A 14,101-nucleotide genomic window follows, 5' to 3' on the forward strand; every position below is an offset into this window, starting at 1 on the left:
TATAAAATCCTAACTTAAATACAATATAATATTGTGCAAATGATGAAAATTAATTAAATAATGAAAATTAATCGATGAGATAAAGGAAAATCAAAATTTTTACCTGGAATATCTTGAAATTATTCTTGAATTGAAATCTAGTCAGATTTTGCTGAACACCATAGAAAACTAATCATATTTTGTAGACATACATTGTACGGGATGATATAAATCATAAAAACATAAATATTTACTGTATTACGAATGAATTTTAGAATGAATTTCATTTTAGAATGAAAAATTTCTCATTAAAATTGATTCCTGAAAGAAGCTATTTCCATAATGTCAATCAAATGTTTTCTGCCAGATATTAGAAAAGTTGTGTCTGCAAAAATTCATTCGTAAGATGTTCACAATGCAGTAAATATTTATGTTTTTATGATTTATATTATCCTGTACGTCTACAAAATACGATTAGTTTTCTATTATTATTAATAAATCGATTAATATTAATCAAAAGAAGATTATAAACATATGACTTACTTGTTCCTAATCATAATTTCTAATTTCATTAGAAACTGTAACAGTTTCATTACAATCTTATTTATGCGTTCATGTAAATAACAACAATAATGATGATGACGATATGATAATAAATATTCCATAAATGTATTTAATTATCTATAATACTAATATGTAACTTGAAATTTCATTACAATCAAAAAGTAATTAAAAAATAATAACATTAAATAAAATTTATAAAAGTACCGATATTTTCATTTATACAATACATTTTTCAAATTATTACAATAATTATTTTAAAAAATCGATTTCTTCGAAACTATGGACCAATAGCTGAAACATATGAACACGTATCGTTTTTTTTTCGTTCAAGAACAGCCTAATAAAAAGCGCATTAAAATCCCCGACCCCATCACCTGGTGTTTTCCCTTGTTAGATTCAATGAAAAAAGAATCTTATAACAGTTACAAAATTTTTCTGCTTGAACGCAACTCTTAATTGGTCTGTTCGCGTTGCTCGAAATTCTTGAATATTCTTGCACTTAAAATGAGATAGATACGTATTTGGACGTTGAAAAGAGAGGAAGCGAAGATACTGAGTACAAAAAAGTGCAACGCGAATCGATTGTGAAATTTCAAGACGGGGCACACCACGGCCACAGTCGCTCCTGAAGCGGTCTGAAGCGCGCCGCAATCGGGTACCGCTCGAATGCATGCGCGCGCAGCGTAGCGGCGAAAGCGGCGCGGCTGGAACTAGCGGAGGTGGCGGAGCCAGTCGAGTTGGAGCGTCGCAGCACCGCGTGGTTCGGTCGATTAGTCAGACGGTCGAGTCGGTCAGTTTGAGGGTACGTGACACCTGCGCAGATTACAACCCACGCAAGAAAGAGGATGGCACTATTCCGCTTTACTCCGAAACGCTGCCTTGATGTGCAGGTGAGTCCCTTGTCTTCCTTAAAGCCTCATTCTTCCCTTTTCTCGTGCCTTTTCCCCTCTCCTCCCCGCGTGAGAAAGTTAGCACCGCTCTCATGCGATTTCGCGCCTTTCGAATTTATCAGTCGTGTATTCAATACAAAGGAAAACTCGACGGGCGTTCGAAATTCGAAATTCTGCGAACGTGGACATCTTCGAAAATCATCCCGGGGCGGTTTTCGTCGACCATGATTTTCACCGCCGCGAACGACTGACCGCAGTGTTCTCTATCGACCGGCTTGAACAGAACCCTCCCGTTCCGCGAAAGAACATAGATAGATAGGCTTCCGAATTTGTCGATAGGAAGACGATCGAGCGACCGCGATCGATTTTACGATCCGTCCTGCAACAGAGCATTTTTCTTGTTCTATATAAGATAGGTGCTTTTGAAAAGGACATTTCCTGAGTGTGTGAGTCGTGTATATATGTGCTTCTTGCGGAGTGCATGTTGATCGGTCATTGTGTGCGAGGAGTCTACTATAGAATTAGAGACCTTTCGTTTTCGGCCGAATGGCGAGGGAAGGAAGCGGCAAACTGCGGTTTAACGCGTGTTCGTGTTATGTGACCTTGCAGGAATATCATTAGCCGATCATGTTCATCAGAAATAAATTTGATCATCGGAAATAAATTTTTTTTTAAATGAGTAAATAGCTTTGTATTAGTAAATATATAATAAAATATATAATAAAAAATATATAATAAAAAAATAAAGTTCCTCTCTTTAAATAGGATTTATTCTCGATATAATTCATTTCCATCTATATATATGCATATATATTTAGCCTGAATGTGTCTATGTAAGCTTATGTTGCGCGTGATTCGATTATTATGAACATCAACGACATTTGTTAAAATGAGTAAAGTTATCCGGCAAACATAAGTTACATGTAACGTATCTATTGTAATGTTCCATTCAACACTATAACTGTAATTCTTTTAATTTTAACCCACACATGTCATATTACAGTTATATTGTGCATTAATTATAACAATATAACTGTAATGTAACACACCTGTTATATCACAGTTATATTGTTGATTGGGAAATTACAATTAACAGGTACGTTACATGTAACTTTGCTGGATAGCATTGTATCAAATTTTCTTCAAATAGAGCTTATTCTCAATATACATCCGTTTTCTTTCTCTTATTTCTATATATTTAACCTAAATATGTCTGTCTAGGTGAATGTTGCACTTGTTTCACGCAAGACTCAAACCTTACAAAGCTAATTAACGTTAGAAAGAAATTAATTCGACGTTGACGAAATTAGCATAATCTTATATACTCGGTGTCTCATAAAATCGTAGTTCCTTTTTCTTTTTTTTTAGGAAAGATCTCTCTTTGGAGTCTATTAAAAACTTCGATATTGAACTCTACATTAAAGTTCTGCATTGGAGCATGCTGCAAAGAGAATTGTATAATAATCGGATTTCCCAGTTTCCTTCAAATATTTAAGTCAATCGATCCATAACAGTTGATGCCACGCGTCTTCATGTAACTTCAGCATTCGGTGACACGTCACATGCACGTAAAATGCATCGTGTTTGCATCGCATCGAATCGATTTGGGAACGTCCTGAGATCGACTCATTCGTTCCAAAAATGATACAGATTTATTCATTGCAAATGCATTCTAGCACCCACTTAAACATTTCTCCAGCCTACTTTAAGTTTAATTTTAAATGAATATGCTTATGCCGAGAAAAATCCCGCCGATATGCGTTCTACATACCTAATAACAGGAATTAAGGTTTCCTATTAGCGTAAAGTAATATATTAACATAAATAAATTTTTATCTATCATTGACATATAGCATACATTCAACAGTATTTATATAATTAAAGCGTAAAAAAGAGAAACATACATTAGATACCCATATTTATATCTAAATATATTTTACATTCAAATATAGGGAAAATATACACAGTAAAAATAGACTTGATATTTAATAAAATATAATAAAATTAAAATAAAATTAAAATATAAATAAACATAAGAGAAATATTATACATTTATATATATATTTATTATCTTAATATATTATATCTTAATATTTTACGTTCAAACGCGGAGAAATTATACAACGTAAATAAGTGACGTAAATAAGTTTTGTATTTAATAAAATAAAATAAATGAAGATAGAAAATATATTATACAATTTTATATTTAGATATTAAAAAAAATAACAGTGTTTCGTTAATAATAATGAAGTATCACAGTTTAAAAAAAGTAGATAACTAGCTAAATCCTTGAGTTTAATCAATATATATGTTTTTCCACAAAACTAACTGTCTTTTAAAATAATTTTTTAATTGATAGTTTTAGAGCTTGCGTAGGAACGATCTCGTGCTATCTGCGTTCGCAAGTCTCTAAAGATACACCTGTGCTTGACCTATATTTGGTATTAATTACGGTGTTAATTATGATTCTTGCATAACAAACGTTTTAACGGAATATCAATATTAAATGCTTGATTTTGCCGATACATTCATAAATCAGATACATTCATAAATGGAAATGCAAATGTCAATTATTATTGTAATCTGTATGAATTATTCATTCTTCTCATAACGAAGGTAGACAGTGACGAAAGGAAATTTAAAAAAGAGAATCTCATCGCACGTGGTGATTTATATTGGCGCAATTTATATTAGCAATAAAAAAATTATCATAGAAAAGAACGAGTGAGTTGATGATGGTATGTTCTTTGCCACAAGACTGACATCAGATATTTTTTCTCTTTAATTAATACATGTAGAATTTTACGATGTATAATAGAGGGAAGAAAACCGTATTGTGTATCGACAATCTCTCTCTCTCTCTCTCTCTCTCTCTCTCTCTCTCTCTCCCCTCTTCTTTCTCTTCTTTCCCTATTTCTCCTGTTTACTACTTTTGTTAATTGCATTCTATCCTTACATTTTTCTTTTACTTTTACATTTTTAGAAGGCTTGCCTTAAAACATAAAAAAAAAGTAAGAAAAACATAAAGATAGAGATATGCAATTGACAAATAATAAACAATAAATGCATCTATCCATCTATTTATCTATCTCCTTTCTTTCTCTTTTAAAAGAAGAAAAAGAGAAGAAATAGATAAAGAAGAACAAACAATTTCACGATCGAGTTCGAGCTTGTGTGTTTCTGATTTCATGTGAAGAAAATCCATTTCTACATGCGATTACACTTATTAAATGCGTCTTCAATGCATTTATACACATTCGAAATCCACTCGCGTGCATTCGTTCGACTGACACGAGTCGCATAACTTCGTGAAATTAATTACACGCGGTGACCGAAAAAGAAGTATCTTTATTTAGGAGTAATTTTGAACATTTTGAATGATGAGATAATTCACGAATTTCTGAATTGCGATTTAATGCAGTTTTCCATTCAATATTTTATATTATGTTTTTAGGACTCCTGCACACAAATTACCGCAATTAAGCAGTCAATAAATCAATATTTTTTATTTACTACTGCTTACTTACATTTGCCTTACGTTCTCTACTGTGATTGGTCGATTTCCTTACGTTTAAATCCGGATCTACAATAAGTGTTTTAAGCCATAAGAAATTGGCCAACTACAGTCGAATGCGAAGAGAATAATTGATTGTTCATTTTTTATGGCTTAAGAATATGGCTTAAGAAGAACTTAAAAATCTATTGTAAATCTGGGATAATGGGCCTTCTAGTATCATAAATCAGAAGTCAGAAGCTAAAAATTCATCAACCAATCACAGTCCTCAATTTTTAACTTCTGACTTCTGGTTTATGATTAATGGCTCATTATAATTAGTCTTACTTCTTACTTGTTACGTCTTTCTGTGTGGCCATGGTCCTTATATTACACGCATTTTTATGCTATGTAGAATGTAGTCTAACCGCAACATATAGTTTACAACATGCTCCAACGTGTTACGACACGTTTTAGAACAGAAGTCGCTCTGGAGTTCGAGCGGTGTTTTTTAATTGAATTTGGATCAATATTTCGATATGAAGCGGCTAATGTATATACAATGTGCATTAAATAACAATAAAAATTTCCACGGGGAAGTTGTCAATAAATCTTAATTTTCCGGGCTTATTCTCTCTCTTTGAAATACAATTCATCTGAGACAATTGAACTCTTGAGATGCGCAAAAGTGACGTAACGATCACGGAGAGAAACGAGGTTTCTGCTTTTCCGTGCCCGTAATGAGAAAATAATATCGACAAGGCGTTGCACAACGCGCGCACACGTAAAGCAGAGTTCTTTTTGTGTACATATCCACGTGGTATGCACAAGAACGCGGTACTCGACTCCGTTTCCCTTTCGTCTCGCTGGCGCAGAGTGTCCATTGAGCAGTTTTGCAAGACGCTGGGCTAATTTTAGCAGCGATTTCGAGGCCGAAAATCCTCTTGCGCCCTGCTGTCCTCGTAATCCACATCGACCGACCATAACCCTGCTGGTCCCGCTGACGTTCTAATTAGACCAAGTTGCCTTAATCGTCAAGTAATCGCCTTGAGGATTGAGATTTCCCCCGAGGATCGACTAGAGATCTCTGAAGAATTATATCTTAAAATGGGCTATATATATATATATATCACAGAAAAAAACAGTTTTGTTGAATATCTAAATTTTTTTATTCAGATACAGATCTGAAATTAATTTTGTTAAACTATCAAAAAATTATATAGGACGCTCAAAATAGTTGTTAGAATATCAAAATTTTTTGCAACATTTTTCTAAATTTTTAAGTTAAATTCTTACGAGAATTTTACTCTAAAGAATGAAAATTGAGTCAGTCTTGAAAAAGAGTAGCTCAATTTTCATTCATTAAAGCGAAAATTTCGTTTTTCAGAGTAAGATGTACTCTAAGAGAGTTTCCTACATAATTATATTGACGGTTCAGTAAAATTATTTTCAGATCTGTGTCTAGCTAAAGTTTTAAGTGTCTAGCTAAATATTTAAGTAAACTGTTCTTTCCGTGTATGTACCTCGGAAATTCACGAGATAAAGACATTAATCGAATGGAATTTATCGAGTTACTTTTTACCTTATACAGTAGACTCATAGAAAGATTGTGACATCACATTACATCTTCAAGTATTTATCATATGTAAATATCTGAATGACGTGTGAGGAACTAATGAGACTCAGAAGTACTTGAGTGAATTTTTTATATCGTGATTCTTGGCAGGCTTGATGTAATTGTCATGCGACTGTATACATATATATTTTATCTGTTACCTAATGCACGATGGCCTATCGCGTAACGAACTATTTCAGGGGCGAATCTTTCATTTCGAATCCGAACGCGCGTCGTTTTATTATTAGATCCTTTCACTTGACTTCATGTCAACGCATATTTTATTGTGTAAATTGTAAAACGTGTATTTTGTAAAACGATGTTTTTTCTGTTTACAAATCTTTATTCTTGATGAGTCGTGATGAAGAGTTTTTTTATGCAGTTAAAATTTCTGCGATAATTTTAACTATAAGGCATCTGAGATAGTAACCAACACAATTCGGAATTAACGTGAATACGATGATGCTATTTTCGCCTCAGTTATGTCACGATTTTAAAATTAAAAGCCTTAGAAAAACAGAGAGAGAGAGAGGGAGGGGGGGAGGAGAGAGAGAGAGATAGAATATTTGCATATATAATTACATATATAAATCAAGATCGAGATAAAAATTATGTTTAAAACATGCTTAATCGATTTTTAATTTATTTTAAACATGTATTTTTATAATGCTGTCTGGATTAATAACATGTTTGAAAATAAAACGCAATGTTTTATTTAAAAAAAAAAAAAACAATTATCCCTTATCAATTCTGCTGTAAATTGATTCAATATAATTAAAATGTTGTACTGAGAACTGAATTGGTTTTAATACTATGGTGTCATTTATTATGCTCTAGTAACACATACATACATACATTAGTATATATAAAAATCTTGAAACCAAATCTTTCTTTGTAATGTAAATATCATCTCAGAGATAAAGATCTTATTTTGATTATTAAGGGCAAGGGTTAAATATTGACATATTTATTTTAAACAGGGAGTTCTGTAATTTACTATTCTTGTGCGATAAAAATTATATACTTACTCAACATTAAACTAGTCGGAATTATATTGTTATCTCATGATGTGTTGTTTCGTTACGAAACAAATTTAAACAAGTGATTAAAATGCATTTTATCACTTTTTTATTTGATTCCATGTCATTTATTATTACAGAAGAACTCAATGAATTTTTCATAAATTACGAAATTTACAAGTTTTTACAATTGTTATTCCTGAAATTTTATTCTTTTTTTGATATTCCGTTATATATTACAGTCATTTCTGCATCAATAATTTATTATATATGTATATACAATATACTATATATATGTATGTGTATATATGTTTTCTTACATTTCAAACATTTTTGTAAATAAATTAATCATCGTAGAATTACAATCTTTTTTAATACTTATTAAATAATTATTAATTATATGTTATAATGTGAAATATGATTCTTTTTTTTATATGCAATACATAATAAATTTTTTTTCTGAAATAATTATATAACACAAAATTTTGATTATGTTAATCGATGATTAAGAATTCGAAATTTCATATTACGGTGATTATATTAGAATTCTAGAATATGAAAAATTTAAACTAGAATATTCATATTACTGACAGACGAAAATTAGAGCGACATCTTCTAAATTTTATAAATATAAATATAACCTGCTCATTTTAGCGCCATTCAATTATATAGCACGTGAAGAATTAGATAGAATTAGATAAATATGATTTGTAATGCCCTTCAGAGGCAAACCAATTACACAATTGGCGATAACAAGTGCCGTTATCATTTAATACATTTGCCAACAATTAATTAGGCATTTCCAGCATTAATCTGATTAAGCAATTGTTAAGTCATAAATAATCCATAAAAATATCTTGCCAAATTTCCTTGTCAAATTTATCAGAGATATGTAATTTAAAAAAAAAATCTCCCAAACTCTTATTTTAATTTTAATTTCATCACATCGAAAACGAAATGCTTTGTTTCACAAAGATATGTCAAATGATAATATATTAATATTCTATTATTTTGCATAAAAGACTCATATTTACTGTTCATAATTTTTAAATCACAGTATAATGATATTTTTTTATCACAAACCAATATCTAAATATATTCTAAATATATTTTATACGTAAATATAGCATTTTTTTGAATTATTCTTTTAAAATAAAAATTTGATTAATATTTTAGAAAAAAGAATTAATATTTTTACGTTTTATTCTTAAAATATACATCATTGCACGTACTATACAATGACGTAATCGTGCGTGCAGATAATTTTTCAAATTAAACGGTTTAAGTTCAGTTTGTAATCATATAATAACTTGTTTCGTATGAAAGGACTTGATTACGTTACTAGGCTGCGAGCCTAAGAATGAAAGGAATTCTATAGAATTCTAGTCTATAGAATATTATGAAAAGAAGAGTCTGAAACTATCTCTATTGTGGGCAGCTCTTTAGAATTATTTAATTCTATTTGTTACGATCTTTATTTTTTATTTTTATTTTTTATTCTTCTCGAGCTTCTTACTTCTTAATAGTTGACGATAGGACTCTTGTAACTTTGTCAGAGAACTGGTAATCAAGGAAAAGTCTGAGAATTTTATATTATAATAGTAATTTATATTGCTATATTACATTGATCTCTTAACAAAATATTTAAATCGAACGAAAATACAAAAAATTTCAAAAAACTAAAAGTCAGAGAAAATTATAAAATCTTCTTCGGGAAAAGTTATAGAATTTAGGACTTTGTAGCAATGTCCTGTATTCGTTACAATTTCTATTTTTTTTTACCTTTATTTTTTACCTTTTTTAAACAAATGATAATCTTAATTTACTGATATAAAAAATATAATTATAATAAATTTGGCTATTGAAAATTAGCGCTGTACTATATGTGCGATAAATTTCAAATTATTAAATTATATCTTACATATTATTAATTTACAAATTATTAATTTGTATATATGTTTCGGCTAACTTTTTAATCATCTTCAGTACATACAGATGAATCCGTATAATTAGGTAAGCGATGAGCATAAAACATATAAGGTTATATATAAGGCGCTATCCACATATTTTTCGTTATTTTAGTATCTGCAATGTTTCTATGGGAGATGGTCATTTTTTTATCCTTCTCGAATTTCTTGCTTCTTACTAGTTGAAGGTTCTTTATTTTTTCTTCACAAAAGCAAACGGAAAATTTTCATGCCACATCATCCGTACCAAGTAAAGGACTCGTGGTCCTGAACTAAGGTTTTACAACCTTGGTCGACAAACCAGTTAAGTTTACCTCGGTGCTTTCACTTTTGTTCCTAGATCGACTTTTTGTACGAACTAACTAGAAATTACAATCGTGTTAATAGATTTTTATTTTCGAATATAATATCGAAATAAATGCAGAGTAAATGCGGAGTAAATGCTGTAAATGCAGAGTTACTACAAAATTGAAAATCAGGGAGAAGTCAAGAAATTTTGTAAAAATTTTTTGGAAAATTAAAACGCTTGGTTTTAAACAAGTTTAATATGCCTACATCACACCTACGTAATTTTGGAATATTACCAACTTAACAATTAAACAAGTAGTGTCAGCAATTATTAATAATACAGTTTACATTGTTATGTTTCTTTCTGAACAAAATATTTGGTGCACGGTTTCTAAATCAGGATAAAAATACAAAAAATTTCAAAATATCAAAAAGGCAAAAAAAAATCATAAAATTTTATCTGGAAATCAAGGAAAAAATTTAGACTAAAGAATTTATGATAATTCTGAAATGGAGATATATTCTATAATTTATTTACAAATTTTGTTTGTTCATTTATAGATAGTGTATATACATATATATGTCGTACATTATATAATTATCTTTTTAGATATATCATTTTTTTTTCGTTACGTCGTGAATTATATGCACACGCGGAGGCGTTATCAGTAACATGTAATGTATGTTAATGCATGATAATTTTTGTTAAATGATATGTCACAACAGAAAAAATTCTTTTTTCATTTCTTAGTAACCTTAAGAAAGTGACATAATATTCCGTGACGAAAGGATTCGCAGGAAGAAAAACTCGTGTTAGTTAGCTAAGGCTAGATCGCATAGTTTTCATGAAGAATGCAGCAACATACGATGGTCGAAATAGTTCTCGCGAAAGAATCGATATATTGATTTCCCTGGATGTCTGTATTTATGAAAGCGAGTCATATCCGGTTTTTTTTCTAAGACATCGTAAATAAATTGCGCTCATGGCGATCCAAGTCTAATTTGATCGCGTGGATGTCTCTGGACATGCATTCAAAGTCCATCAATAAGGATAGCAGTTATATATGTAATATATAACATATAAAATTTTTAGAATGAATTGTTGCTCTAAAGAATGAAATCTCATTCTTAAAAATCGAAAATTGAGTAATTTGTTTCAAGATTGTCTCAATTTTCATTCTTTAAAGTGAGATTTCACTACAAAAAATTTATATACCTGGAAAGAACAATTTTAAAATGACTAAGAATTAACTAATTATAAATCTAAAAATAATTTTGTTGGATTATCAAAATAATTATGTAGAAAGTATGATGAGCAGTGCTACAAAGAGTTTTGATATTCTAGCAATCAGTTTGAGCATCTTATATAATTATTTTCATAGTTCAAAATTATTTTCAAATATAATATGTATCTACCTGAATTTTTAGACACTTCACCAAAATCGTTCTTTCTGTGTATAATGACAATTAATGACAGGTTAGTAAAATAAGATAAAGGGTCTTTTCCGATAATGGACAGGCATAATTAATTAATTATAGAAGAATAAAATATCAATAACTTAGTTATCTTTAGTTATATTAACTGGAGTTATCTTTGCAATACCAAGAGTCAAATTACTGAATTGGCTAAATGTCATAATTTAAATAGTTTAAATATTGACTTAGATATTAATTAAATAGTTTATAAATTAGAATGTTTAATAAATTAGAATTTTTCGATCGTTTATTACTTTATTTATTACTTTAATTACTTTAATTAGGCTTGATATTAATTTATAAAGAAAAACGAAAAGTTGGTCTTAGCCTTGTAAGAAGTGTATTATGGTCATAGATTATTGAAAGTGTAAAATATTTCTTATTGAAGTTAATGATGTGTCTCGAGTTTGTTTTACGACAATTGAATTTTTACAATCGGAAGTGTTTTATACGCAGTATGAGAGCCACGGTACGAAATAATGGCCCATAAAATGACATTAAATGTGCCAGAGTATCAGCACATGTAGGAGGTCAACATATGTAGGAAGATAAATCCGACATCCTGAGCCGGCCAATCAAAAATTTATTGTATTCGTATCCTCAAATCGTTACTACGTGAATAATATATTTTGTTATTGAGTCAACATCGTCAATATAATCGATACGAGATACGTCTATTGACGTAATAATAAGTAAAAAGAGCTGCCTATTGCATTATTCCTTCATCATTTGAAGTGGCGTGCATTTCTAGAAATACAGCGTGAATCACTCGCTGTATTATTGAATGAAACATCTTAAGATTGCAAATCTATTATACATATATCGAGATTCCTATACACAGAATTATATGTCACTAAAGTTCTTCCTTCAGATATGTGATTTAATTTCTTCATGATTGATTTATTCCTGAAAATATTCCTAGATTGTATGTAATTTTCTGTACACTGAAAAAATTTACTAAATTTTAATAAATACTTGTTTAAGTAGTACTAAATTTAATTATAGTAAATAAATATTTACTCGATAAAAAATGATATTTAAATTAATGATATCAAATTAATACATGTTTACATTTAGTAAATATTTAATTAATCTAAATATAAAAATATTCTATAGGGTCTAATTAATAAGGAAATTAATAAGGAAAAATCTTTAAAGAGCCGATGCTGTTGTTGCAATTATATATAAAATAAATGAAGAAGATTTCGATTCTTGGTTTGGATCCTCCTCAGTAAATGCATTAATGATAAGAATAGTTTGTCGTAATTTGAACTGTAAATGTGTATCTAGATAAATCAATTCGCATATGTCAATGTCCATTAAATTATTACCAAGTTTATTTAAACTTTCATGGCTGTTTAAGTATTGACATATCATGCGATGTTAAAAACTCACTTATGGATCTAATATTTAGTTGATATTACTTAAACAAATATTTATTAAAATTTAGTACATTTTTCAATGTAGAAGCGGGAAAAGAAATTATTTGTGAATGCGTGAATTATGATTTATACCACATCTCGATGATAGTACATTGAATGTGTGACATCTGGGGAATTTGTGCATGTGAGCATGGAAGTTCTTATCATCCGTCTTCCGGACATAAATGGGCTGACATTTATTACACAATATATATAATTAGGATATATTAAAAGATATATCTATAAATTAATCTTCCGAAAAGCGGGAAAATATTAATATGATAACCGATCGGCATTTAAAAGCGCGGTATTAGAAATATATTATTAATATTTTAAATATATTTAACATCGCGCTTTAATTCCATTTAATTTAATATTATTTTAGAGACTGGGAGATCAATAAATTGTATTTGCATCTACTATAATACGATATACATAATACTTACAATTTTATTGTCAGCAAGAACAGAAATGTAAAAATATGAACATGGGCACAATGATCTTATTTAAAAAATCAAGAGATACAGAAGAAAGTTACTATTGTCCGTATAGACTACGTTTAAAAGGCTCGATTTATGTTATAACATTGATGTTATAAAATTGACCAATAACAGTCATTCCTTCTTCAAAGAAATAATTATGATTGTTAAAATTTCATAATATCGATATAACTTTGACGTAAATCGAGCCGTGTGAAACGTAATGATTGCTAACTATACATATAGTGAACTTTACCCCTGCAAGACTAAACTTTGTTATCAGTCGCCGAGAAGATTCACTCATTGAAAAATCTTATCAGCTGTTATTATTCGTGAATCTGGCCATTCTCATATTTCACCAACTTTTTTTTTAGTGTCACGTTATATCATGTCGTCTGATGACGTGTAGAACAATAATGAAATTGTATTGTACTTACTTTGTATTCGTCTTTCACATGCTCGCAATCGGAGCCTGTTATTGAAAAGCGAGTTATAGCATTTTGATTTGAGCGAAAGTCAACTCGTGTCTCTATCCATGATCTCATATCTCGCGATAAATATCACTGCATATAATTTAAATCTGATACTGATCTCGAATTTCGCGATTGCGATATGTCTTTAGAAGGGTGTCGAATCAAATCGCGAGTCTGGGTTTATTTCTATCTATATACTCTCTAAAGCTCAATTGCATCAATGGATTTAATTTTATTTTAACTTTAAGTGAAGCTTAAAACTCTTCCATTCAGTTTTAAAGAGCGAGAAAGAGAGAGAGAGAGAGAGAGAGAGAGAGAGAGAGAGAGAGAGAGAGGAGGGAGGGAGGTAGTAGAGAGTACGTAGTAAGTAAGTAAGTAAGTAGTAGTAAGTAAGTAAGTAACGTTAAACGTTAAGTAGTAGTAGTAGTACGTAGTTA

General features: G+C 30.0%; 1 protein-coding gene across 1 annotated transcript in view; it reads left to right on the forward strand.

Moving 5' to 3' along the window:
- The first annotated feature begins 1,388 nt into the window (after window positions 1–1,388).
- Window positions 1,389–14,101, forward strand: part of LOC105621087 (probable citrate synthase 2, mitochondrial) — a 23,540-nt gene continuing 10,827 nt past the window's right edge. Inside the window, exons 1-2 of the mRNA XM_012202558.1 lie at window positions 1,389–1,433; window positions 1,508–1,510. Coding sequence (XP_012057948.1) covers window positions 1,389–1,433; window positions 1,508–1,510 — 48 coding nt within the window. The remainder of the gene's footprint in view (window positions 1,434–1,507; window positions 1,511–14,101) is intronic.

Source organism: Atta cephalotes (genome assembly GCF_000143395.1).
Source record: "Atta cephalotes unplaced genomic scaffold scaffold00032, whole genome shotgun sequence".
Classification (NCBI taxonomy): domain Eukaryota; kingdom Metazoa; phylum Arthropoda; class Insecta; order Hymenoptera; family Formicidae; genus Atta; species Atta cephalotes.